We start from the raw sequence: 27,998 nt of genomic DNA on the forward strand, positions 1-27,998 counted from the left end.
TGATTTCTAGTTTCATACTATTGTGGTCAAAGGATATGCTTGATATGATTTCAATCTTGTCAAATTTCATATATATAATTTTAACTGTGACAAGCACTATGGAAGAAAATAAAGCAGAGGTGGGGGGTGGGGAGTGTCAGGGGATGGATATAGAAGCTTCTGCGGGCTCTTGGCAGAGCTTTGGCTTCTACGCTGAGTGACACGGAGGCTACAAGAGGGCTTTGAGCAGACCTGAGACGTGATGTAATCAGGTTACCTTTCAGAAGAATGCCTCTGGCTGTTTTGTTGAGGGCAGGCCAAGGTGGGGGAAGTTGGGAGGACAGAAGCAGGAAGTCTGGGTAGAAAACCTTTGCAATAATCTAGGTGGAAGTCGGTGGTGGTTCAGAACAGAATGGTAGCAGTAGAAGTACTGGGACGTGCTCAGATGCTGAATATATTTGAAGCTTCAGCCAAAGAGAATTTGCTGGTGGCTTGTGGGATGAGAGGAAGGGAAGAGTCAATACTGACCCCCCAAATTTAGGCCTGATTAACTAGAATCAGAGCTGTCTGAAATGGAGACAGGATAGAAGAATTTGTAAGAGGCAGGTTTGGGAGAGATAAGAGTTCATTTTAGGCATGACTGATTTAAGATACCTATTAAACATGCAAGTGGAAATGATGAGTAGGCAGTCAGATAAACGACTCTGGTGTTCAGGGAGTGGTCCAGCTGGAGGTATAAGTTTGGAGTCACCAGTCAGGAGACTGGATGACATTTCTAAGACAGTGAGTTCACATTGAGAAGACACCCAAGGACTGGGCCTTGGTGTTCTAGCACAGTGCAGTTCCGTGATGATGGAACTGTTCTGTGTCCACTCTGCCCAGTGCGACAGCCACTAGGTGCATGTGGTTCTTGAGCACCTAAAACATGACTAGTGCAACTAAAGGACTGAATTTTTAATTTTATTGAATTTAAATAGCCACAGGTAGCTAATGGCCATTATATTGGACAGCTCAGCCCCAGTAGCTAAAAGTAGGAGAAGCGAGGAGGGATCAGCGGAGGACAGGCCTGTGATGCAGAAAAAGAGCCAGAAGAGAATGCTGTCTCAGAAGCCGTCTGTGTTGAACACGCTCATAAATCTAGTGTGAGGAAGAATGCGTAATTGATCTTGGCATTGGGGAAAGTCTAGCCATGTCAGTGGCATGCGGGAGACAAAGCCTGGCTGGAGGGTGTTCAAAAGAGAACAAAGAGCAGAGAGAAATTATAGACAGAAAGTCTACACGGGTCTTTCGGGTATGCGGTGGTTGTCTAGGAGAGTGGGAATCAATGGGTTGGGGAAACAGAGGAGACAGGCAGTGCCAACGACACGCTTGGGCTTAGTGGTCATGAATTTAAAGTGAGACCAGTTAGTAGGGTTGTGTATTTTCCTCCAGCCACATACATCAGCCTGCACAGAGTAGCCAAGAGCTGAACTTATCCACATTTTGTATTTCACCGAGTGAGTACAACATGAGAGAGTTTCTAGTTAGAATGATGGGCCACGCAATCTAAGGTGTGTAGAGAGAGAAAGGGAGTGAAGCAGAAAGGTGAGCAGTGCTTGGGGTGTAGGGCCTTGTGCAGTAGAAGAGTTAGGGGAATTAGAATACTGGAGAGAGTTACTGGGGTGATAAGGTGAGATTGCTGGACAACAAAAGGCTCAAAGATGAAATTTTGGAAACAATGAAGTTGTTGGTGATTCCAAGGTCAGGATATGACCTTGGGAGTGGGTATAACCGAGAGAGAATGGAAGAAGGAAGTCAAGATATTGGAGGGTAGTAGACACAGAACTGTAATTCCCAGGCATTATAACAGAGCCCACCTCGCAGGATGACTCTTTGAAGCATGAGGCAGAGTAACTCGGGAGGAAAAGGTGCTCGCAGCTGGGAGGGCTAACTGGGGCTGGTGTGAGGAATCTGATGGAAGGAGCCTCAGAGCTGGATGCTAGCGGGGAGCAACACTTGTCTGGAATTAAGAGAGTACAACTACCCCTCCAGCGGGCCCTTGAACGAGCTGTAGGGGAGACAGGATCTTCGGGTTCCTGTTGGAGCAAGACGGTGAAGGCAATGTTCCAAGAAGAGGGCCCACTGGGAAGGCAGCAGGGAGGCGCTGGGGCCTAAACCGGGATGTTAGAGCCATACAGGAAGGCACACAGGTGGATGTGGATGGCCTGGGAGTTGAAGGAGCAACTCGGAGTAGAAAAGACCTTGAGGTGAGGCTGGATGGTTCCCAAGACAGAAAGCAGGGGTGAGGCTGCTGGCGCTGGAGGCCAGGGAAGAGTTCTGGCCCAGAGCACACAGCTCTCTAGGGCCCTTGGGCCGACAGCAGTGAGGAACGCGTGGTCTGAGGAAGATGTGGGTCAGGAAAGCAGTCTCATCCAGAATTACAGTAAACCCGCCCCCGTGGCCTGTGGTATCTGCATTCCTCGACCTGTTCTTTCTAAATCTGAAGCAGCTGAACTTAAACTCTTCCCAGACCTCAGCTTCTCCATCTGTAGTGTGGACTGTGTCCTCTGCAGGAGCAAGAAAGAAGAGTGACAGCGTCAGGGCCAGCTTGGGGCCCAGCAGCTGGCCTATGGTAGGTGATAGGGAAAGGTGGCTCTCCTCCTCTCCTGCTGGGCACCTCTTAAATTTCATTTCCCCTCAGTATGAGGGAAGTTACATCTTTTCATTAATATCTACATGCTAGAAATAAAAAAAAAATTTCTTTCAAAACTAAGAACCCGCATAATTCTCAATCGGAATGGCTGTGTGTCTGGCTCCCTTCTCCCCGGTCGGCCACCCAGGACCGCCTTCCCTGTGTGGAGCCTCCACAGTGGCCCGGCACCCTGGGCTTTGGAGCCTCCCAGCTCCTGGCCTCACGCTCTGCTGTCACCGTCCCAACATTCTTACCAATTTTTGAATGATGAGTTCCCATTTTCATTTTGCACAGGGCCCTGCAAGTACGTCTCTGGCCCTGTGTTTATTCCAATCCTTACAAAAGCAAATAACAGGTAAAACATGACCGTGGAGGAGTCGGGCCATTGATTTATCGTCCCATCCCTATGTCAGCATTCCAGTGAAGAGAGGCGGTTTGAAAATAATGCGAACACCTTAGCTGTATCACTTGTACATAAAAAAACAATCGCGTGCATCTAAAACTTTATGAAGGCCCAGTTTTTAATCACAATTTTTTCAACCTGAAGAATGAGCATCACTTTCAGAAGGATTCTTCATTTCTTGTCATTACCCCCATGTATGAACACATTGAAAATCTGAAAGTTACTCTAATTGCATGTGAAACATGACCGATTGTCATTCATGCCAAGCAGGGCATTGGGTCCTTCCTTGAGAGCATTTCCTGCCTGCTTGTAGGAACTCGCATGTTGTCTCCCCGGGAGACATCCACTCCCTGCAGCGTGTGCATCCAAGAGCAGTAGGCGTGGGGTAGAAAGAGAGGTCACACGGGCAGGACAGGCAGGGACACATCCAAGACTGGATCATCATTTATTTGCGGGTAGGTGGCACGCCTGCCACAGTCCGCTCACTGTCGAGGAAAAGCAGAGCCCCCGCCCGGATTTAGCTGTCAAACCCGGATTACAGTGGCTGGTACCAAATGAGGCGCCCTCACGGGCTTTCTGGATTCATCAGTGCCAGACCTCTGGCCTGCCTCAGGGTTAGTGAGTCACGGAGACAGGGCAAGTGAGGACTCGACCATGGAAACTTCAGTAGTTCTCTTACTGTGGAAGTCACGGTCCGTGAGGATGCCATTCTATGGAATGGTAAATCGTTTCTACAGACGGAGAGTGTCTAGATTAGACACTCAAGCCACATCCAGCATTTCTTCAAACTTGACACTGCTGTGGGGAAAGCAACCACCTAAGTTGTAGGTCAGTGCTGGTTTTTCGTTGTCATTTTTGTTTGCTTGTTTATCTCTAAGAAAGCAAACGTGCTGAATTGTTCCTTCTTTGTGTGTGTGTGTGTGTGTGTGTGTGTGTGTGTGTGTGTGTTTCCTGTGTAGTCTCAACCTCCACAGTAGGCAGGCAAATATAAAAGCATGTCTCACAAACCCAGTTCACTGTCCCACTGGTAATTTTGCATCCTATTTTTTTATTTGAAACAAGTGGGAACACTTTCTCATTCCTTAAATATAAGAGTTCTGACATTTTGTACTTACCAATATCCTTCTTTTTGGAGAGCCCAAATTGGCGATATCAAATTATTTGTTATTTTGCCAGGCTATCCCCAGGAACCAACCATCCGTTACACAAGGTAGCAAATTGAGAAGGGGAAACAAACACTATGTCGTTGTTGTTTTTTTTCTTTTCAACTAATTATGTTTGCAGATGGGGGCAGTGGTCTGGTGGATGCAGTTTAGGAAGCGTTAAGCTTCCATGGGGAGCTGTGAATGATTATCTTGCCTGCAGGTCCAGCTGGCAGTCTGCGAGGAGAGGGGTCCCTTTGAGCCTGCCAAAGCCACGGTGGTTCACAGTGAGGAGGGAAATGTAGCCAAAGGCCTCTTTGCCGGGCTTTGCCGGGCTCACAAGCCGGCAGTCAGCCCCTGAGTTGTCCCAGGGAAGCTTCCCCGTTGTCCTGAGATGAGGAAGTCACCACTGACCAGCTTAGCAGCAGTGGTGAATTGAACTAATAATATTAGCTGGTTGTAGGCACACTCCTGCCCTGGATCCCAAGAGCCTGATACTAGGAAACTTAAAGAATTTCATTCATTCATTCAAATATTTGTTGAACACCTACTCTGTCCCCAGCACTGTGCTAGATGGAGAAAGAAAACAGTCGTGCTAAGGGAACTTGAGGCAGGACATTAGGACATTGTTTAACTGGGGGCTAAGGAAAGGTCTCCAACTGTAAGCAAGGTCATTTACTGGGGTGAAAAGGGAGGGACGTTGGAGAAACAACTCCTGAAGGCCCTGAGGTGGGATGATCTTGGCCTTCCCAGGAAGCTGAAATGCAGCCCACATGCCCACAGCTGAGTGAGCAAGACTGTGAGGTTCAAAAAGAGCCTGGAGGATAGATCAGGGCCCAGAGGGATTTAGGATGTTGTGGGAAAGGAGCGAGGAGATTCAAGCCAAGACGTGACATAATCCGATTTATGTTTTTATTAGACACATTTTTCATTCACAAAGAATAACTGAAGGCTGCAAGCGCTTAAGTCTTTACAACAATTTGGGAAATAGACCAAGAAGCATGCAACTATCGAAACTTTCAGGAGCAAGCTAGGGTGAGTGAATGAGGCTAAATTTTTGTTTAATGATGTTTTACACATTTATGCCACCTAAAGTCAGGGTCAAGGGTCCATTCGCTTCAGCTGTAGTGACAGCCCTGCTGAAAAAAAATATCACTTCTGTCCTTGGGAAATTTGATTTAAAAAACCTTAAAACAAAACACAAGTAGCTTCAACTGCCCATATGAGTTTCCACTGCCATCTGCAAAGCAGATGTGGGCCTTTTCCACCAGCTACTGCGCCTCACAGTTACGCTGGAAGTCAGAGGAACAGAGGAAGCACTGGCGCCTGGGCAAAATGGATCGTGTTTATTTTTGTAGTTTTTCTTTTCTTTTGAATGTCAAGAATGAAAAAAAGCCAGCTCTGCTGTCCCTTAGCACCATCTCCGATGACACGAGAGGAAGGGTGTTGGTGAGAGGCAGCTAGGTGTTGTGCAAGGTGCGGGGCCTGGAAAGGACGCTGATTTCTGTCTTGGCTTTCTTAGTAAATAGTGAAAAAGCCCCAGCACTTACAATAAATGCACATTTTGTCCGCCCAGCTTATGTGTTTCAGAGAGGCTGTCTTTGCCCTTCCCAAGGAAAAACTGGTTACAGAGTTTTAGAAGATGTGATATTAATCTGCAAATTAATTTTACTGCTTGTAAATAACCCATGACTGATTTGAACCCTCCACTCTGAGAATTGAGTTCACCTGTTTGGAGGAGACCAGTACTTTCATATTCTGAAATGATTTATTTTCTTAAAGATGAGAAACTGTCTTAATTCAAAAGGCTTTAAGACCAAACAAGTTAATGAAATTACTAAACGATACTCTGGTATCGCTCCTCGGCCTTTTGGCTAAGATCAAGTGTAAATGATATCCTGGCATTTTTCATATAAAAACTTTTTAGACCAGTGTTTGCTCTCCCACCCTTTAGCAACTAAAACCATTTGAGCGCCTCTTCGGAGGGGCGAGGATGAGAACACTCATAAAGCCATTCCAGATTGCCGCTTGCCTGACCCTGGGAAAGCGGGTCAGAGAACGTGCCGGAGGAAGCCTGAATCCCATTATAACCAACAGCACTTCATCACCACTCCTATGATGAGGGTGGGAAAAAAGATTTAAAGACCACTAGGGAATTTTAATAGTTTCTTAGAGATTATGTTGGATTTAATCATAAATATTAGGCCTCTGCCCAGAGTTCAGTGATGAACTAGGCAAGTACATCAGTTGACCAGCAGATAGTTTTCAGAAGAAATACACTACATAAATTGTTTCTTTTCATCATTATTCTGCTTTATTCTGTGAAGTCTTTTGAAAATAATAGCACTTTTATAATAAAATAAAGTTGTATAATAACCTAGTGACCTAGTGTGTTTGATTTTAGAAATGTTTTTTCCACAGTTGATGTAAAAAGAAAAAGAATCCGTGCCTTTGCATGTGCCGTGTTTGCTGACTCACGCAATGCTAATATGTAATAATATTTTTTTGCTTTTGTTTTCATTTTGGTGGTTGCTTATTTGGAAACCTTATAGAAAATAAACTCAAACATTTTAAAACTAAACAGCTTGAAAAAAGGGGGGAGGGGAGCATGATCATTTATGAGTCAGCCTATTTTTAAAATATCATTGAAATGTCAAACAGTGGAGCTTACTCCTAACAGTATTTTTGTTTGCTAAGCCTCTTCATAGTTTAAACTGGTTGAAAAACACAGCTGTCCACTAGAGGTCACCTTTCTTCAAGATAAGGGTCAGTCCCCTTTCTTAATACTCTGTTCATTTGTTTTTTAAAAAAAACCACCACCACCTCGGAGAAATGAACTTAATTTTTTTTTGTCTGGGATTCTAAATACTGCTTTAGCTAAATGCACTAACATTGGTAGGTAAGGCTACCTGGGCTACCGAAAATCCAGAGGGATGAAGGGAGGCAGGCCCAGTACTTCCCGCGTGCAGGCGCAGGTGCAGGCGTGCACACACACACGCACTTTGTGCTGGGTCTGGCTTGGCCTCTCCTGACAGATGAACTTATTTTTATTTGAAAAGTCTTGTGTTGGCCCTGGCAGGTTATACTACCCTCACTTTTTCTGCTACTACCTGACTCCAAAGTCAGGGACTAAATGGAGACTAAAAGAAATGGTCCTTAAACACTGACATAAATTTGGGGTGAAACTGTGTACGCTTCACCCAAATTTATCTCTGAGTCAGTTACTATTTTTCTTCAGTGTGCGGGTTTCAGTCAGCATTGGCCAGAAAATACTATGGGGAGAAGACTAGGATGGTGTCCAATAAACAGGCACTTTGGCAGATTCTATTGAAATATAAACCATCTCATTCTAGAGGGAGAGGGAGGCTGCCCTACCCCCTATACAGTGCCTGATGCATCAGGTTTCAACTGTGTCCCTACAAGAAACCCAGGGTTGCAGGAGGTATTTTTAGAGGCTCATTTGCACCTATTATATGAGCTGCTAAACATCTTGGCCCCAGGTCCAGCCTCCAAAATCAAGTTGGAAATTAGAGTTCTGAGATGTGGAAATAACTCAGAGCATAGATACAATTGAGATTATCTATGAGACTGTGGGCTTTTGGAGAAACATTGTCCTATAAAGCTGTGGTGACAAGGGTATACCATTTCAGTCCAATGTGTAGGTATTCCCTCATATCTATGCAAAGTATTTTCCTCCACCCACCCCCTTTTGATGTTTGTCCTACCAACTTAAGGAGCTTTTTACAGTCCTCAAAATTGAGCTTGTTCACGTGTCATGGACCAGGAGAGCTCTGCACTGGTCTTGCTGAAAACCCTTACAAATGAGTGTCCACAAGACTCAGCTCGGTGCCAGGCCAGGTTAGTGTTGGGAGCATCTGTATAGCACGTTCCCTCATCGAGCCTAATAGGTGGATCGTCCAATGACTAGTAAATGCCCAGCATATCCAGTGAGAAAGTCTGGATATATGATGTTAATAAATCAATTTTGAAATAAATATCTTATTACTTTGTTTTCAAGCTTTTGATATATTTAATGTAGAATATCCAGCGATTGCAACATAAGCTATTCAAAACCACTACTACCTTTTCCATTGACTTATCTGTGTGAAACAGCATCTCTTGACATGCCACGAAGGAAATAAGGAGAGTACCATTGGAATAAGGCTGTAACTGACTTCTTTAAGTTCTATTTTCAAATGTCTGAGTTTAACAAAACAGCCTCATGTTTTCACTGAAGGATGTAAGTAAATAATATAAATTCGAGCTATGAATAATTTTATATTGATTAAAAACACTTTTGACTGTTTTACACATTGATTTTCATTTTAAAAGCAGGTTCTAATCCTTTTGAAAAGAAAGAGTGACAACCCTTGATTCACAACAATTTGCTCAGGAAACTGTTTTTTAATATCTGAACTAATAAACACAAGTATAACCAGGGTTGGAATAGTCTAAACTCCGAGTGAACGAGTTTACTTAGTTTGTAAGACTCTTGGGTAAGCTTCTTATGTATAATTATAAAGATAAAATATCGCAACTTCTTTTTATCCAGAATTTTCTCACTTCCCATTTTGGGGACTCCTAGTACGTGGGAAGAAGTTGTGGGAATATTTTGACACCAAGCATCATTTTCTGTGGGAAATGACCTTGATGCATTGGTAGCCTCCAAGTCCACTACCAGGCACTCTCCCAGGAGTCTCAGACCAGGTTAAGATGCTCAAATCACAGTTCATTACATCAATGCATATCAAGAAGCAAGGGTAAGAGAAGGAAGGAGCTGATATACTTAGTGTGATATTCTGATTTGGTCTTCATTCCCATTTCTGGCACAAAGCTCCTAAAATTCTTGGAATTTCCTAGGTGGGAGTATCTTTTGTTATGTTAATGAGGTGGCTTTTTGGAAGGTACTTCAGTTTGAGGGCCAGTTGCCAGGGGAACCAACCGCTCGGTGGGAGGGTGGGAACTTTCATTCCCAACCCCCAGACTTCTGGGGAGGGGAGAGGGCCTGGAGGTCGCATCTGTCACCAAAAGCCAGGGATTTAATCAATCCTACCTATGAAATGAACTTTCCATAAAAAGTCTCCAAAAAAAATAATTCTCAAAAAGAGGATGGGATTCAGAGAGCCTTTGGGTTGGTGAATGTGTGGAGATTTGAGCAGGGTGGCACACCGGAAGAGAAAGCATAGACACTCCTTGTCATTTCCCCCCACACCTCGCCCTATGCGTCTCTCTTTCCTCCGGCTCTTCCTGAGTTGTAGAAGCACAAGGGACCACCTGGGTCGCAGTTGGCATCTGAAGTGGGGAGGGAGCCAGTCATGTGGATTGAGCCCTTACCTGTGGAATCTGGAATCTGACATTTCCTCCAGGCAGATAGTGGCAGAACTGAGTTGAATTGTAGGAGGCCCAGCTAGTGTGCGAGAATTGCTCGGTGATGTAGGAAAACCCCCACCTGCACGTCATTGGCATTGGTCTCAGTGTAACTGGACCAGCTCCGGGCTGAGGGCTGGCCCTGGCTTAGCACAGTCTGTTCCTTTTGAGTGTCAGGCAACCTCCAGGCTCTTGACTTGTGCAGGAGAAATTTCGAGAACAAGTCAGAGTAAGAACGAAAGGAAGTTTTATTCAGGTAGAGAAAAATAGGCCAGGAAGGACGCATGGCGGCCACCGTGAAAGAAGCAGAGGTACCCATCCAAGGGAACACGGGCACCGTGGAGCTGCGCACTGTGGTCAGTAGTTCCTGAGATTTTATGTGTTCTCAGGGGTGGGTTGTTTCTAAGCTTTGCGATGCCAAATTCTGACTCTGCTTTCTGGTTGGGAGGGGCCTGGTTCCTAACACAGTCCATTCCGGGAGTGTCATGCTGTTTGTTCCCCTCGGGTTCCTCTTCTATTTGCCTCAGTTTTCATTACAATGATGGTGTCATGAGCTTTGGGGTCGGTCTCTGTTCAATTTTTCCTTCCTCTCGGCATGACCTGGCTTCAGCCAGTCCTCATTGTTGCTGACTTCTGTGACCGCCACAGGTGTTTCCCACCATCAGCTGTTGCCCTTGATCATGGGTGAGGTGGGGGCCCTGGTGAGCGGACCTAGTGGCTTGCTGGTCTGTGCTGTTGGCTCCTACTTCCTCGTTCCACTTGTTGGGATTTTTCCCCCCTTTCTATCCTGCCTCACCAGAATCATACTGAGGACATGGTTTGGGAGTGTGCAAGGACCACACCACCTGAGTCTCGGGTTATGCAGCATTTGTATGTCCAGCCTTTCTGCCACAACCACCCTCTCTGTCGATGATGTGGTCATGACCAGGGTGGAGGTTCGAGAAAGGAGGCCCAGGTAGACAGTGGGGGTCTGCTAACGACACACAGCTTGCTCTGTCGGAGACGCAGCTTCCTCTTTAGCTCGTCTCCTCACCTGATAGTAGCTACAGATTGTATTTTTCGGGCAGAGGACACAGAGAGCCAGCATGGTGGTCACCAAAGGGCAGTCACTGTGCCACCTAATCAATATTGAGTGCCTCATGTGGCTCCAGTTATTTCGTGTGCTGTGAATGGTATGGGATTCTTTCGTTTTTCTGTTACTTTCTGTGCTCCTATGCTTGGCACACATGCTCGATCTAGGTCTCACACATCCACATATTAACTTTTCAATACCCAGCACCTCTCACGAATTGTGCCTCCTTCTGCTTACTTACTCATTGTCTAAATCTAACACAGCTACACATACGGCCTGTGTCTGGCAAGCTACTATACATTCACTGTGTGTACTTAACACATCTCATAAGTTTCATCCATCCCATTTGTTTATCTTGTTCTTCTATAGTATTAATTGAATTTTCTCAAGTAATACAGGAACACCCCCTACAAAATCTCTTGCAAAAGCTTCCCCCACACTGATCCAGCCTCTCTGATCTCAACCAAGCTGGCCTCCCTCTCCTTGAGGTCTATAAGGTCACTGCTTTTTCAAAGACCCAGTCAAGGACACTCACCCTCTATGCTTCTGCATCTTCCCCCTCTCCCCTGCGAGCTCCTCCTTACTCAGCATTGCTTCGTAACTTGACTCACTGTACCCCGGAGACTGCAAGACGGAGTGAACCCCTCTCCTGTGCTCCTGATACCACTCTGGCAGGACTTGGCCCTTTCCATTATTTCCCAGCCTCCACCGTCAGTTTCTCCCGCCTGGCCTGCCCCCTCCCTGCTGCCCACAGAGGTGTTTGGGTGTCCCCTGTCTTAAACACCAGCCCCAAACGCAAACTCCCTAGTTCTATTACCTACTCAAGCTACCACCCTAATGCTCCGTTCATCCACAAACTTGCCCAGCTGCTCTCTACTCAGCTCCTCAACTTCTGAACCATTTATAACCTGGCTTCCATCCCCAACACATACTACCAAAATTATCCTTTTAAGCAGAACTGATGGCATCCTAATAGTCCAAACCAATGGCTTTGGGTTGTGTTTCCCTTTTTGCCTGTTAGTCTTTTCAGCTTCCCTGAAGTATTTGAAGACTTTGAGGTGTGTCAGCCTGCTTTCTCCCTGACCCCTCATGACAGTGTCTCGCCTTTTCTGTCTTCTAGACGCCTCTCAAATTCCTTGGCTTGTGATCCGTTCCTCTGTCTTCAAAGCGAAGCAACCCATTGTGCCTTCTTTCTTAGGCTGCCGTCTCTTTGGTTCCTCCTCTTCTGCCCCGTCCTTTTGCCTTATAAGGCGTCTTGTGACACATTGGGCCCACCAGCATAACCCAGGACTGTGTGCCCATTTCAGGGTCAGCTGATCAGGAACCTTCATTTCCATTTCCTACATGGGGATTAGGATGTGGCTATTTTGGAGGCGTCATTATTTTGCTCACCATAGTGATGTCTTTGTTTCTCATTAAGTTTTCTCTGTATCTCTTCCTTAATCTAATCCATGTCTACAGTGTCAACAGTTCCCTTGCAAAAGACCCCCACATTCTGTCTGTTGGCCTGACTTTTTTGTGAGCCCCAGTTGCCTCTTCCTGTACCTTCAACTTATAACTTTATGGTGAAAAATAAAAGGCCTCATCACTGCAACCCAATCCTTCAGAATTAGTTCCTTGTTTGAACTTCCCCATTTCTTTTCCCAGCACCAGCGTCACTCCAGCAGGGGTCCAAGGCACCTGCAGTTCATTTTTCAGTGTGTCAGGGGATGTGCCCCTCTGTCTTTCCTTTCCATTCCCATCATCACCTCCATTTTTCAGGCCTCTCTTTATTCCTCAGACTGTTGCTATTACCTCTCATTTTAGGAGATGGAGGGAAAAATCCGTCTCTGATCTTCTCCTGAGCAGTGTGTTTTACATGTTACTCTCATTTCATCCTGTTATTGACCCGGTAAACAGGGAATTAATATCCTTAGTTTATAGATGAGGAAACTGAGGCTAAAAGTAATGAAGTAACTTTCCGAAGGTCATAATCATTCATGCATTCATTGAACTATATTTATTGGGAGCCTATGATATGCCAGGTTCTGTTTTAGATGATGAGGGTAATTGCACTGAATAAACCAACCAAGATCCAAGTCCTGAGGAAACTCATAGTAATCTAGAAATAGAAAAGACAGACATTTAAGCAGTGAACAACCAAACGAACAAGATTATTGCAGTCTCCTGGTTTACCTCTAGCTAAGAGTTTTCTCCCTCTTCTGAATTCCTAGCGAGCAAACAACAAAATCTCTTTGGAGGCACTTAGTGCGTTCACTCATCATTATTTGTGTATATTGCCTTGTTTGTCTTACCAAACTCTTGGAGGGCAGAAACTCTCCTTCGCATGGCACATAACGGGGATTTGTTTCCACTACCGGGTTGTACGGATCAAGGGAGATGTTGGGGGAAATACTCCGTGAGCCACAAAGACATTTTCTCCGGTCCGTTGTCACAAGCGATGCCAATTGTGTTCTTCTCTGGGCAGGTCATTTGAGGACCTAGTTCTCCCTGATGTGAACGGGATTCATTCCCCCTGCAATTCTATTTCTTCCATGGCCCTGTAAAGAAGCAAAACTTAGCCCTGGCTGACGTAGCTCAGTGGATTGAGCTCGGGCTGCAAACCAAAGTGTCGCAGGTTCGATTTCCAGTCAGGGTACATGCCTGGGTTGCAGGCCATGACCCCCAGCAACCGCACATTGATGTTTCTCTCTCTCTCTCTCTCTCTCTCTCTCTCTCTCTCTCTCCCTCCCTTCCCTCTCTAAAAATAAATAAATAAAGTCTTAAAAAAAAGAAATCAACTTCTTTAAAAGAAAAAAGAAGCAAAACTTAAAGCTATGTAACATTTCTTTCTGCTTTTCCAAACTCCCTAAGGAAAATTTAAAAGATATTGCTGAGAACGATGACTTCCTTGTTTGCCTTTCCTACCCCCAATAACTTAATTTTTTCCCAACATTTCATTAAGAATATTTCCAAACGGAAAAGTTTTTAGGTGAATACCTGTTTGCACACCATTCAGATTGAAGAATTAATGTTTTACTAAACTTGCTTTGTCACAGCTTTCCATCAGCCCATCCCTCCATCCATCTCATGTATTTGATTAGTGTCAAAGTAAGTTACAGACATTAGTAAGCCTCCGCCTAAATACTCCAGCCTGCATGTCATTAACTAGAGTTCAAAATCCGTTAACCGTATCTTTTTTATTCTTTTAAGGTGAATTTTACGTAACAACAAAATGCACAAATCTTAAATATACTATTCAGTGTGTTTTGGGGAGGTCCATACCTGTGTGAGCCAAACCCTCATGAGGCCATACAGCTGTGCCAGAAAGTTCCTGCTGCCACTCCAAGCCAGTCCACGACCCCAATAATTCACTTCTGAAACTGTAGACTCAGATGACCTGCAGATGGGAATTTTTGTCACTGTCTTGACTATCCAAAAAAAACCCCTCATTCTGTTGCATTTAATTTCCTTGATTGAAAAAATACTTTTCTGGATTTAATTACATGATGGTTTGCTTGGTGACAGTAATAGGAACAATATAGCTTAATCAGGAAATATTAATATTTTAATTTTTCTTCTTTTAAAACATGCCTTAGGTTCAGACTTAGGCAGCACCGCACTGCAACCTCACTTTCACTGGTTGTAGACTTTGATTTCAAGGCCGGTCTACATGGACTCAGTGAGAGGGGATTCATTCCTCCAAGCCTGCTGGGTCCTTATTTAGCATTGGTTCATATGAACACACTCACAAGGTATGAACCAGAAAGAAAATCTGGGCACTTTTTTTCCTTACTTTGATGTCTTTTTATTGTTGGAGGAGGATTTATGTTCTTGAGCAACTTTTTTAGGCCTTGGTTTCCGTACTTGGGAAATAACAGTGTATCTCTTGAGGTCCCACCCAAACCTGAGACCGAATACTTTTTATGTGAAGGGAAGCTGTCAGGACTTGGGAAGAAAAAAGCCTCTGTGCTCCGTAGCCCATACTGAAACAGCTGATCAATATCACTTAGTTCATAAATAACAAATGTTTGATAAATTTTCTAGCTTAAACGTTCTCAGAATAGCTGGTTTCTGTTTAACATTTTTTGTATTAGCAAATCACAGTTTAAATTGTAACACAAAGTCCTTTCTAATGAATGACTATAAAGGGAAGCTTGCTTGATGTATTTCTTTTTTTTTTCTTTTTTTCTCTTTTTTTCTTTTCAATGCTGTTTATACCACTTGAGAAGATTTTCTGACAGGATTTGGGATACAATTGTCAGAAATCTGTTCTCCCCAGCGCCACCTCTGAGTCACTTCCACTATTTATGGAACAGCAACTGTGAAGAGTGGGATCATGTTTAAGCTTTTTTTTTTTTTAACAGCACATGATAAATGTCTTCAGGAGCTTATGTAACATATCCCAGAGCCTCCAGTTTTCAGAAGAGAACAGAGTCCAGGAAGTGGCCTTGTACAGCTTTTGAAAGCGTGTTCCTGAGTCTTAAGGTCATAGATTGTCAGAGTCGTAATTTGAGTAAAGCTTGAACAGCCTTTGAAGTCGGAGCTGTTCTGTCTTGGAACGTTGGGGATTATGCCTTTTACATTAGGCATAAGATTTCCATTTCATTTTATTTGCTACCTTGCAAAAGACGCTTTCACGTTGGCCTACTTTTCCTTGCACATAGTTAGGATTCCAGAACCTTCATCCAAGTGGTTGCGTGACAAGCCGCTCCACACAGACGTCTCTCTCTGTGCCGCGTGCGTTACTCAGGAGGTGGGAGGCTGGGCTGGGGATGGGTTGCCTGTTGTTTCCTTTCCTTGGGCGGTTTCTCTCCTCGCTTCTTCGTCCTGTGTCTAAGAAGACTCACGATGTAGGCCGGCCTCCTGCACTGAGGGAGCAAACGTTCCTCCTGTTTGAACCTCAAATAGCAAACATTAACAATATTTATGACAACCGGTTTTTGTCCTTCCAAGCAGCAGAGACGTTGTTATACAATTAAAAACACATCACCCAATATTCCTAACACAAGCGCTCACCGTTCATTAAGATAGCACTTGATACAAAAACATGTCAAACATGTAGATTTCATTCCTCAGGCAAAAAGCACTTATTTTGCTTTATCAGTAGCATAATGAAGACTGTTGGTTATTAATAAGAGTTTTTGAGAAGATAAATTAATGGATATATTAACATAGATTAAAAATAATATCCCTATTAAATTTCTTTTAATTGATGGTTTAAATTCAGTCACATTTTTACAGAATACCAGTAAGTGCTCAGGGCTAGTTTATTAAGAAACAACCAAAAAAAATTGCCTGTGGCAACTGAGGAAAATAGATATGGAAATTTTATTGTGTTTATTTTCTTAATTTTCTGTCAATAAATTAGATTCAAAAATCTGCAAGCCTGGTTGTTCCTTGTGATAAACCCTAAAACCCTAGAAAGACCAGAAGCAGTTCAGAAATTGGATCCTTTTATCCTCAGAAACATGTATGGTCCAACTTGTATTTCCTTCAATTACTGTCTGTAAGTCCAAAATTCTTTCCATTGCTGCCTGTTAAGTACAGTGGGTGGTTTCTAGGATCATTTGTGTTGTGATGGGGGTGTCTATTCAAGTCACAGCGTTGGTATGTAGATTAGACATGCGTGCGCGTGCGTGTGCGCGCGCGCGCACACACACACACACACACACACAGCCTTACTTTTTATAAAACTACAGTTCAGTTTTAGTTCCATAAAATGAATGAATTATACTGACTTTACTAAGCTTTCCTCCCCCTGCCAAAAAAAAACACTATAGGAATAATTATGCACCTTATTTCTCTTTGACTTAAAAAGCAAGGAAGAGCCAAAAACCAGTGGGGAATCAAAAGAATTACAAAATAATATTTTAAAGAATGAAGACCCTTCTTTTAGTTATAAAGTTGGCAAACACTTCAGAAACTCAGCACAGAAGACACCCTTTCGGTGTCAGCGTTCAGAATGGGCCATTTTCCCTTTCTCACGTTAAAAGTTCTGAACTGAGCCCGGAGGCCTCTTGTTTATAAGCACCATCCGAGCAGCATCTATGGGCAGGAAGGGTGATGATGGGGGTCAGAAATGTTCAACTGCAACATTGATTTGGCTCCGTCTCTCTCCCTCTCCCTCCCTGGCCTTTTTCCCTTTAATGAGGACTAGAATGTTTCCACATCAGTTAACTGCCTTCATAAAGCACCAGAAGGTCACACCAGCCCCAGACTGATCCTTTTCTTTGTGCCTATAATATAATTGGCTGATTGTGCCAGTGATGAGCGCGCCCCCTCCCCCAGCCCGGTCCTAGCTCCATGTTTGCAAGCCTCGCTGCTGGTTTCCGAGGAGAGCAGCTCGGCGCGCTGCGCGCTTCCCGGCACAGGCAGAGCCACTGCGCAGGTTGATCTGCGAAACAGCATCCATTTTAATCTGCGGGGAGCCCCTGCCTTCCCAGGGCGTTCTCTCCGCCTGCGGATGCTCCGCGTTCCCTCCGCAGCCTCCTCGCTGAGCAGTCCTGCTTTGGGGTCTGCGCCCTAGGATGCACTGAGATGGTACATCAGGACAACTGTTCGTATCAGGTAAGATTTAAAGCCTGATTGTGAGGCCGGCATCCTCTGGGAGGAAAGGCCTTCCTCTTCCAAAGCAGCAGGTTGCCTCTTTCCGGATTTTCAAGGGATTTTGCCATCCTCCACTCCCGGCCTTCATGGCATACAGTATCTGAATTGTAATTAGGGTTTCTGGGGACTAATGGAGCAGAAAACACTGCTTCCTTGGCCTTTAAAGCATATGTGAAATCCTCTGAGGTGATCTGTGCTCTGCATATTCTGTATGTCTGCAAATAAGAGGAACTGTTTTGAGCTGTAATTGAATTTAAGGGGCTTCAGAGGAGGAAAATCTGGTCAGAATGTCACATAGATCACATCGAGGAATATGATAATTGCTCATTGCATGGGAGTTGCTTCACGTCCAGTTTTTAGGATTGCCCTTAAGGAAATTATGTAAATAGGAAGTAATGGATGATCTTAGAAATTTTCAAAAATCAGCCAGCGTGAACTTGACATTTAAAGTTGCACTTTTATGTCTTACCAAACTTATTTGTATTAATATATTGTTCTAAATGGTTAGTAAATAAGAATTAAGGTGCCAACCAACATGCATAAAAAACTCCAAATAGAAAATGTTTTAGAATACATATTCATCTATATGCTAATTTGCTGTCTGGAGTTTTGAATTAAACACTGAGCCGATTTCAAAAGACCAGTTTAGAGTGTTAATAACTCTTTCCTGCGATTTCAACTGTCGAGGCAACATTGCAAGTATCTTCATTGTAAACAGACAGCGAGAACGTTCTGAGAAATTGCTGCTTGCATCAGCAGGCACGGCTAGTCCGAGTCCTGGATAGTTCATACTGGGGTATTACTCAACTGACCGGCTTTGGAAGCGCTGAGAGACCAGTTCTCTAACTTAACAATGCCTCTTCCTTGTGTGAGGTAGGTTACCTGAGACGAGCAGGTGTTTCTCCTAAGGTCAGATTTCACAGGGGCAAATGTATGCAGGCGGGATAATACATTTCACAAGACTGAGGGCAGTGGTTTTTCTAAGGTAAATAGAGTGTGCCTGTCTAATGTATTTACACACTTTTTTCTCTGCTTCATCATTGCAATTTCGTCATTGTAGGCTTGTTTTACAATATTGCATTTTTGTAGTACGTTTAGGTCTGTAGATCCTAAATATCAAGATTTGTGCTTCACAGAAATTCTCCCCAAGGGAAGGGGGTCAGGATGGGGGGTGGGGATCACTGAGAACTCACTCCCACGTAATACAGAGCTGGGGAGTGAAGCCTGTCGACGTCTCTGCAGAGCCGAGCCTGCTCCTGGCACGGCTCCAGGCGATTAAATGACTGTCATAATTAAGATAATTTTTCTTCTCTCATTTCAGAGAAACTATGTAATTTAATTTTCGAGAGGCAAGGTACTCCAAGATTATTTCCTATATTTTTTCATTAGGGTGAACATGAAATCACTGTTTTTATAGGTCAAAAATTGGTCAAACGTCAGCAATTTCATCTGGAGGGGAGGGATTTTGTTAGCCTACTGCCTTTTCCAAAGGAGGACAAAGTGAATTTATTTTATATAAACTACAGCATGGAGCACTGTCATTGTGTGCTTAATAGTTCTGAAGTGTTTGTGGCTTATTTTCACAATAAAATTAAGTGTATCAGGCACATAATCACATAATCGTAGTCGATAGATTCTGCATCTCCATGGGTTGTGCATAGAACTACCTTTACCTGTATGTTCTTTTGAAAATCTCTCCCTTTATCCACAGCTCAGCAAAAGCAAAACACTGCCCTGGAAACTGAGTCTCAGTCCGACTTAGACACCTTAGTTTTGGAACCCAGCTGACCCCACACGAGGGTGGATTCAGAAAGGGCAGTTTCTTGAAGTCCTTGGCTTGATGTTATCATGGGCACTCGGGACTTATCGACAGTCTGATGTTTTTCAGAAACAAACTTCCCCTTTTTGGATGAGGGCGTATTAGCATTGTTAGTGAGTAGATAGAATTTATCCGTAGGACTGATTTCTTTCCTCATAAATGTACACCTCCATGTCCTAATGGAGAGTCCATGAATGGGGGCTTCAGGAGCCATTCCGCCCAAAATTGCCTGCTCATTTTGGTGCATACCCAGAAGTGTGTTATCATTATGTTATCGTCGTCGTCGTCATTACGGCAGTAATTGCTTCCTCATTGGTCTTGCCACTCCTGCCCTTGAACAGTCTTTTAAAACCTAAATCAGAGCGTGTGACCCCTCTCAAAATTCTCCTCAGCATAAAAGCCTGGGCCTCCCGGGGCCCTGTTTCCTCTTGGACTCCTCTCCCGCATTCCCCTTCCCTCCGCTCACCTCTCACCAGCTGTCCTGTCCCTGCTACCTGGCATATGCTTCCCTGCGTAGGGGTGCCAGGTTTAGCAAGTGATCTGCAGTGTTTGAGACATGCTTATACTAGCAAATTGTTCCCTGTTTATCATAAATTCACACGCACCTGGGCATCCTGTGAGTGTGTCCCCCAGGGCTCCTTCTCCCCTTCTGCAGGTCTTCGCTCACGTGTTACCTTCTTGAGGCCCTCACTGATCTCCCTGTGTCAACTGCCAGCTCCCCAGTTCTGTCCCAGTATCTCTCTCTCACTTCTGTAATTCGTGCTTATACTTGGCATTCATTACCCTCTGTCAGAGCACACATGCATGTGTGTGTGTTCTGTCTCCCTCGCTCCACGGAAGCTCCAGGAGGGCAGGGGTTTTCATGTTTGTAGCCATCAGCTTTCCCAGTGTTTAGGGAAAAAACCCTCAGGAAATCTGGGTGGATACGCCTACTCTGTATAAAATACTATTGCATCATGGTTTCTCGTGTTCTGATAGCCACTAGGGCGACTTTCTCCGATGTGCTCCCTTCCCCGACACCCACCATTAACCTGCAGGTTTTCCCTGTGGGTCACATTAGCCCCTTATGTCTTCTTACTTTTCTCATCTGTGAAATGGGACTTTTCCCAGTCAACGCCCTGGCATGGGAGTTGGCAGGTCCCCCTTTGGCAGGTCTCCAAGGGCTGGAGGCCACCTTTCTGCATAAACAAGTCAGTGAATTACTGTGAATTAAGAGCTCCTTCCTCCTTCTGGTGCCCAGCGGGGGCTGGGCGAAGACTGTGAAGCAGCCCGGGAGCACCACGCACCGCCTCATTTCTCAGTTGTTTGCTGCTGATGGAGGGAACGGTCCTTGATTCTTGTATATTGCTGTTCCAAATAGACGATTTTTTTTTTAAAAAGAGAGTTTCACGATGACCCAGAGCCTGAGAACCTCTGTTGCAGGTGTTTTGCACACCCTGTGCTTAGAACAGCTTAATCCACAGAGGGGTGATCTGTCCACGGCGGAGTGATCAGAGAGATTCTCTCGGGCGAAGTTCTGGTGGCGGTTTTGTGTTTAAAGGGTCTCACGTATTCATCATCTTCGTGTACTTTTCTCTCTCAGGATTTACATTAGCGAAGAGGTTACCGAGGTGTGTGTGGTCATGTTCCGTGGTAGCCGTGCTAGGAGCTGGAGGCTGGAGGAGCTGTCGACCTCCATTTTCCAGACTTGGGAGGAAGCCAACCTCTTCAGGAAAGAATCTCACCCAGAACTTCAGGCCTGGCAGCCTCCGAGGGGCCACATTTTTATCCTCTGGTAGGGAGGGAGCTTTGAGATCGCGTTAACTTGACAGCACAAGTTTAGGTCAGAGGGTCCATTCTGCTTCAAAGCTCCCAACTAGTTTCCCTCTTTCCCAGCAGTTGGTTTTTTCTGGATTCATGCGTGTATAAAAACAAAGACGGGCTTTCATCCCTTTCTTTCTGTGGCTGAAATTCTCCGAACGACCACCTCCGATACAGATCACGCCCTCGCATTCTTGCTACTGTGGGAATGGAGACTGGAAAGAAAACAAAGTAAAGTGATAGGTGAATGACTCTCATCTCTTTCCTCCCTTGGGAGCTTGAGGAGACTCTTCTTCGGATGCACACCAGGTCTTGAGGTCGGAATCTATAATGGGTCCCCGTTTTCCTTAGGATCCCTCCCGCCCCGCTTTGCATGGCCTCTGAGGCCTAACCATGACCTGACCCCTGGGCAGAAACTCCCCTCCCCCGTGACGCGACACTCCTGCCCCACATTGTGGTCACTTCTGTTTCTCTGCTTCAGTGCCTCAGCCTGGAATGTCTCCTCCTCACACTGCACCTGCTTCGACCTGTCTCAGGCTGAGGCAGCTTTCAAGGCTCAAATGTCAGGAAACTTTCCCCTCCCGTCCCCAGTCAAAAGTTCTCAGTGCAGTTTGGGTTTACCTCTGCTGGAGCCCATTCTCAGCTGGTGGTGTGTAAGTCTGTCTCCCCCGTTCGACAGCACGCTTCCTGAAGACAGGAGCCTCCTTTTTACGTCTGGCCCTGCGCATGGAGTATGTGTTCCATAAACGTTTGTAGCATTGAGTTGCATTTGCGGCAGCGGGTGATGTTCTGAGTTCCTAGGATCAGGATTTCCCATTGTAATACCAGAGAGAAGCTCAGACCTGTGCACTGCAGCAGGGAGTTGGTGACTATGCCTCCGCAGTCCAGGTACCTAGCTTGTCAGCCTTCTGGCCGGTCGCCAGCATTTCAAACATCCCGTCTGCCAAAATGCGGGTGGGGGGGTATAGTCTAAGGAATGAGTGAGACAGTCCCAGCCTTCCCAGCCTTCCCAGCCTTCCCAGAGGCAATGATTAAAAGTACACCTCTGCACCTACTGATTCTTGACCCAGGAACTTTCCCAGGGTGAACCTCATGGTCTGTCCCCAAGCACTTTTTCAAAATATCTGTGGTAGGTTGAGGCAAACACTGTGGGCAAGCACTGTATCCAAGCTGCCTTCCTTGATCTATTGAATTTGCAAAGTTATAATAAATCTTTTTACCATACAGAGGTAACTTTACTGCCTCCTGAAACAACTTTTTCTTGGGCAAAATGTTTCAACCCAATGAAAGTGTCATACCCAGCACATAAAATAAAAGATGGCCTATGCTGGTCTGAAATACTAAGGAGTTTATCGATTTAAGTAGTGCATCAGCATGTTTTGAAGAAGGTAGTAAACAGCCTTCATGCCAGATTCCAGTGGGTTATTTAATGGTTAACAAAGGAAAGGAAATATATCCTCTCCCTCTTGACACCAGGCCAAGTGAGGTTCTTTTCCCAACTTCTTCCTGTGAAGGAGAAAACAAGGTATCAAATTTGAATTCATTTAGGATTCCACCTAATTTAAGCCTGGTTTCACCCACAGCAGGGAAAAATATACTGGCTTGATGGAAAACGGAATTTCAAAGCGTTTTAGTGCACTATTTGATACAGGCTTTTAAGTTCATTGAAACAATTTTCTGTCTTATTCTATCAATTTTTTTTACTGGAAACATTTTTTCCCACAGTCAGTAGTACTGAAGAATACTTTGTTTTCATTGTTTTGCCTGGTTATAGTTGCGTTTTGCCTTGTTGAGATGCGCTGTGTTTTTCTGAAGAGGCAGTAACCTAACTATCACCTTAAAAAATAAGAACCTAATTCTCAATATATAATTCTACACTTGTTTGTAGCCCAGAAAGATATCTAAAAATCTAATTTATATGTTTTAACACAAAGGAAGAACAGCGGTAAGGGCCCAAACAAAATGAATACAAACAAAAAAAATCTCAACAGAGCTACATTATACACCTGGTCTGAAATAGAAATTTAGTAGACGCACAAACATTTCTATTTAAAGAAGCACTTGGTGCCCCAGACACTATCATTCACAAACCAAGTGACCTTAAGAAACAAATACGCAACACTGATTTTCAGCCAAACATCTAGTGTTTTCTCCTGGAAGGAAGGTGGTGGCCAGGGGCAGGACAGGAAGTGGAAACACCTCTCTGGTGCATAGGGAGCATTCATGATTTCCGGAGAGCAGAGACTCACACTCACACTCACACACACACACAGAGTCTTGGGTAACTAATCACGATTTCACAAGAAGCAGCTCAATATCAATACAGCCATTCCCTGTTACTTATTCATATCTTCTATGCCAGGGAAAAACTAGACATTTTGGTGTACTTAGTATTCTCCTGTGCACTAACTAGAAGCCTCAGAAATTACCAAGCTTCCTGAAATAGAAAGTACTTGGACAAAACTGCTTTAATTCAGAAGAAAACTACTATGAAAAAGGCCTAGTGACAATCCGCATAGGAGAGCCATTAATGCGGAAAGAATGCTAAGAACCCAGAGAAATGTAGGGAGGATATCAATGCTGGTCCCACTCGGGAGCTCGGCCATGGCCACCAAAGTGACCACAGTTGAGTTTCTTGTACCCGGATTTTCACTGGGCAGAAAGATGTATGTCTGTGGACCTCGGTCGTTTTGATAGGGGTGAATGTTTGGCACTCTGTCTACTCCCAAGACTTCCGCCGCCTCTACCCGACACTCCCAAAGCCATTACTTTAATTTTCTAACATACATTGAAAAGTTTACTTAAATGTTGCCTGCATATTTTCATGGTGTATCTAGCTATCCGAGTACCTTAATTGAAAGGCAAAGCAAAGTTAAATGAACTTCGCACAGAACCAGAAAACATGAATTAATTTGGACAAAGATTATAACTCAAATATCAGTTTGTTTAGCAGGTGGAATTTGGATGGATGCCGTGGAGACAGTAGGTTGCTGAAGGGTGAGTCTGGATGAACGAGCCTTCCCATTTGTGAATCGGAAAATCTTCTGACAATGCATAAGTAATTTCCCAGTAATGTGGCGAGTGTCCTGAGAGTCAATAATTTCCACCAGTGCTCGATAATGATCATTTAAAAGCATTAGCTCACACGATCAATGCACCTTGCAGTTCAGGTCAGGGCTTGACAGGAAGCTGAAGCTTGCAGTTCCAGGCCTTGAATTTCAGGGCTGGGCGGAGGGGGCGGTGGGTGGGCAGAGGAGAGGCCCTTTCAACCTCAGGGATTGTAAGTGGCTGTCTTCTAAGGGATAGATAGCATTAGTGTCTGGGCCCGTGTTAGGCCAGCACAGTTCATTTTGGAGAGAGGGTGGCGGTGGGGAAGGAACCAGAGAAAACTCTGCAGAAGGGACGTAAGCAGCTCTTACCCCCTAGTGAGTGTGCAGAGCTCCTGAGAAATCACCACACATCTGTCTCCAGTGCGGTGCTTGGTTTCTTCCCTTTCCTGTATCCATTGGGACCTCTCAGAAGTGACATTAATGACGGTGTTGATCCCAAACATGTGAAGTCACGGTCTTACCACCAAACCCAGAAATACGATCCAAAATAGAAGGCTAATGGCTTATGATGAATGTTTGCCAAGGTCTGGAGCTGTGCTTCTAAAATTGAAGGTGCATTCCAAAATCCTGGAGCTCTTTTAAAAATCTGTTTTCTGATTTGGTAGGGCTGGGGCAGGACCTCAGAGTTTTTGTGTCCGATAAGCTCCCAGGTAGTGCGTGTGCTCTTGTCAGAGGGTAGCAAAACTCAAGAACGTACATCAAAGATCAGGCCACACGATCGGAAATTATCTCGCACATAAAGCTGGTACAAGCCGTCCAGACTGCGGGGCTGCAGCTCCTTCTGGAAGGGGTCTGGGCAGCGAGCCTGTCTGTGGGCCGAGCACTCTTCAGGGAAGTGCACAGAAGTTCCTCTCCACCGGGGACCCCTGCAGGCTTTTGCATCCATGTTTCAGGAGGGGATGGAGATCCTCTCACTTGTCTCTATATAGTGCTCATTAGAGAATCACTTAGGAGAAAAGGCGTAGTGGGTGGAGGAGGAGAATGGTGTTCAGCACTCTCTTAGCGCACATCCTTGCTGCTGCTGTTTGGCTGGGAAATTTCATCTTGGATTTTCAGGGGCTCTTCTCCAAAAGATAACATATTATTACAGTAAATGTGTGTGTTTGTGTATGTATGTCTACAGTCAATGTACTATTACTATATAGTGATTTAAATATGTGTGTACATGTACGTGGCTAATGAGAGCTCAGTCATTTTAACTGTGTATTTAAGCTCACCCTGTTAAAAATTAAAGTAAGACGGTGATAATTAGGCTTATAGCATCATGTATCTTACTTAGTCGTGTAATCTCTAAATGTTTAAAATTTCACTTAAGTGAGCTCTTGATTTGTCGACCGCTAAGCGGACTGGGATGCTAACCGAGGCCAGAGTCTGAAATTCATGGTACCTCCCTGTTCTTTCAAGCAGAGCAGACCCAGTTTTAACTTTGAAAACTTCAGTTGAAAAGCAGTAATATGAACTACTATTTCCTACCATGGACAGCATTTAGAGGAAGTATTTTAAGCAACACATACATTTCTCCCATGTTCATGCGTTTATTCAACAGCTCTTCACCTGCCCTTCAGGTGTGTAAGGCATCGTCTGGATGCTGCAGGGGCAGCACAAAGGAAAACACAAACTCTTGCCCCCTAGAAAAAGCCTTGAAACCACGCAGCGGTAGGAAACAAGTTGCAGGGGCACTGAAAACAAACCCCGTGGTAAACTAGAAAAGAAGATTGTGCAGCGTGTTAGGTGGTGAACATCCGCAATGGAGCTCTCACGTCATCTCCTGAGGCCTGATTGGCAGGGGACGCCGGTGCCGCATGCTGGGCGTTCCAGATGTGGGGTTTAAAGTCAGTACGTGGTACTGTCGGAGGAGGGCTGCCAGAGTTCTCCTGTATGGAGCCCTGATTTGTAAAAGCTGTGCCTGATTATGTTAGTGTGCACAACCGTTCCTTACCAAGGCAGCGGTGGGAGGCGGTCTGGCACGCCCATGTATGGATGGAACGTGGGCCTCAGAAGTAGGGGCCCAGGTTCAAGCTCTTGGCTGACTGTTCGCAAGTAGCCACACTCCGGGCAAGTCACTTAACCTCACTGAGCTGTCACTCAGCTATAAAATGTAACTGATAATAGTATCTGCTCCAAGGGGTTACTCTGAGGATTGAAGACGTGTAAGACCCGTGCATAAAGTGCCTGGCACATAAGATGTATGCTTACCTCATTTTAAGTAACCACCTTAGGCAGGGTTTAATATGCCCAGGATCCTTTATGGGAGAGATACTTCATTCTGACCCCAGAGCCTTAGCCTTGGATAATTCTCTGGTGTTGGGAATAAACGCCCTCATTGGGAGGGCGCCCAGCATTGCCTCACAGCCCTGGCAGGTGTTTGGGGTCCCTTGCCTGCAGACAGTGGGAGCCTGGCTTAGCATGAAGGGCCCAGGGTCTGGAAGAGAGTAAGACAAGGGGTATCTCTGCTAAGGAGAAACCCTGCCCAAGTTCAAGTATGGCTCACAACATACAATTTATTATACTGTCTGGCGAATGGATAAGTCGTTCTCTTGGGAACTGACTGAGGTGGTGGTGGGGTCAAGGGGTGGAATTCAGGGAGGACTTGGAGTTGGGTCAGGAGCTGCCAGGGGAAGGTATTTGCCTTGCAAAAGGAGAGCTGCCCTCGGCTATGTTGGGACACGTGCCAGCCACAAGTCTTGAACAAACTGACTTTTAAAAAAATGTAGAGAAAAATTGACAACAGAATTTTAGCATGTCAGCAGAGGTTCAGATGCCAAAAGGCTACCTTGAGTGGCATTTTTGCTTTATTAGTGTGTCCTTAACAGCATTGAACTTGGTCAGGAGTTCATATTGGAAACCATACTGACTGGTACGTCTGCCGCTTTCTGTCTGAGCGAGTCAGTGTGAGATGGCCGTGTCAGATGGGGCTGGCCCTGTGAGCTCTCTGGCCCACTTCTCCCGCAAACAGGGACTTTATTTCTTTGAAATAAATAGTGGGTATATTTTTTACTGCATGGGGGCAGTCATGCAATAATGATAAGTGTGTGTTTGTGTGTTGTTTGTCTGCTTCTCGCACCCAAACATCCTCCAGCTGTGGGCCTTGGCCGCCTCTGTGTGTAAAGCCCGTAAACGAAACCAAAGGCCCTGGGAAAAGGGTAAAGAGGGCAGCCGCAAGGAACGTTGTCTTTTGTGAAAAAGCCTGCCACTGGCTGAATTTTAAAGAAAAGTTGATGGGCCTTATTCTCCTGACTATATTAATAGAACAAAGGGCTGATCCTGGGGTGGAGGGGTCCTCCTCTGTGTCAGAAATAAATTTCAGTTTGTGCTGGGGCTTCTCACACAAGATCAGACCTTTACATCTGATTCTAAGAAATGATAGGTTAGGGGAAAAGGAAACAGCAAACATCTGTCCTACAGGTTAGCCTTTAAATTATACTGTTTTTATTTTGTCATGGGACACCCGGCTTTTAACTCACTGGTGAAGTCTGTGAGGCTGGGATTTTGCAGCTATTTTTATCCCATCCACTCTACCCCGGGTTCAGAATGAAGTTGCTGGTTTCCTCACAGAGCTCCTGGCCATGGTCAGCCCTGACCTGGGGAGTGGGTGAGTTGGATCCACTCTTCTCTGACTGGGGGGCAGGAAAGGTGCCGTGGAGAGGAACCCACGGAGGATCATTAAGGGGAAAGTGACAGCAGATGTTAGGGAGGCTGGACCTGCACCAAACCGAGTGTCAGTGCAGAGTGAGCCTCAGACAACGGCAGCTGCCCCTGTGCCAGAGCACAGGACAGACCAGGGAGGCCAGGCAGGGCGGTGTCTCTGAGACAGAGCAGGACAAGGACACGCTGAGCCGGGCACAGACTCTTAGCTGGCTCCCCACGTCAGCATGAGCAGTGGTCAGGGTCCTGAGCCACAGGCACACCAGCCTATCAGAATTCATGAGAGGTTCTTTCTCAAGTGAAATTCTAAAGAGTTAAAGGATGAATTTGGACAGTGATGGAATGGATGACATCATCAGTCAAGAATCCCCATTGGACGTGGAGGGGAATTATAAGAAGGTA

General features: G+C 45.1%; 1 protein-coding gene across 5 annotated transcripts in view; it reads left to right on the forward strand.

Annotated features, from left to right (window-relative positions):
* The window catches only part of LOC114490625 (schwannomin-interacting protein 1), a 500,197-nt gene that overhangs the window by 429,956 nt on the left and 42,243 nt on the right, over positions 1 to 27,998 (forward strand). Inside the window, exon 1 of one of the 5 annotated variants that reach the window (XM_028504700.2) lies at positions 16,801 to 17,183. The exons of 3 other annotated variants lie outside the window; for them this stretch is intronic. In XM_028504700.2, the coding sequence (XP_028360501.1) occupies positions 17,154 to 17,183 (30 nt within the window). In that variant the 5' untranslated portion in view covers positions 16,801 to 17,153. Of the gene's footprint in view, positions 1 to 16,800; positions 17,184 to 27,549; positions 27,996 to 27,998 lie in introns of those variants that run through there. One more of the 5 variants, XM_028504699.2, reaches the window with a different exon arrangement.

The sequence above is a fragment of the Phyllostomus discolor genome, chromosome 2, assembly GCF_004126475.2.
Source record: "Phyllostomus discolor isolate MPI-MPIP mPhyDis1 chromosome 2, mPhyDis1.pri.v3, whole genome shotgun sequence".
In the NCBI taxonomy this organism is placed as follows: domain Eukaryota; kingdom Metazoa; phylum Chordata; class Mammalia; order Chiroptera; family Phyllostomidae; genus Phyllostomus; species Phyllostomus discolor.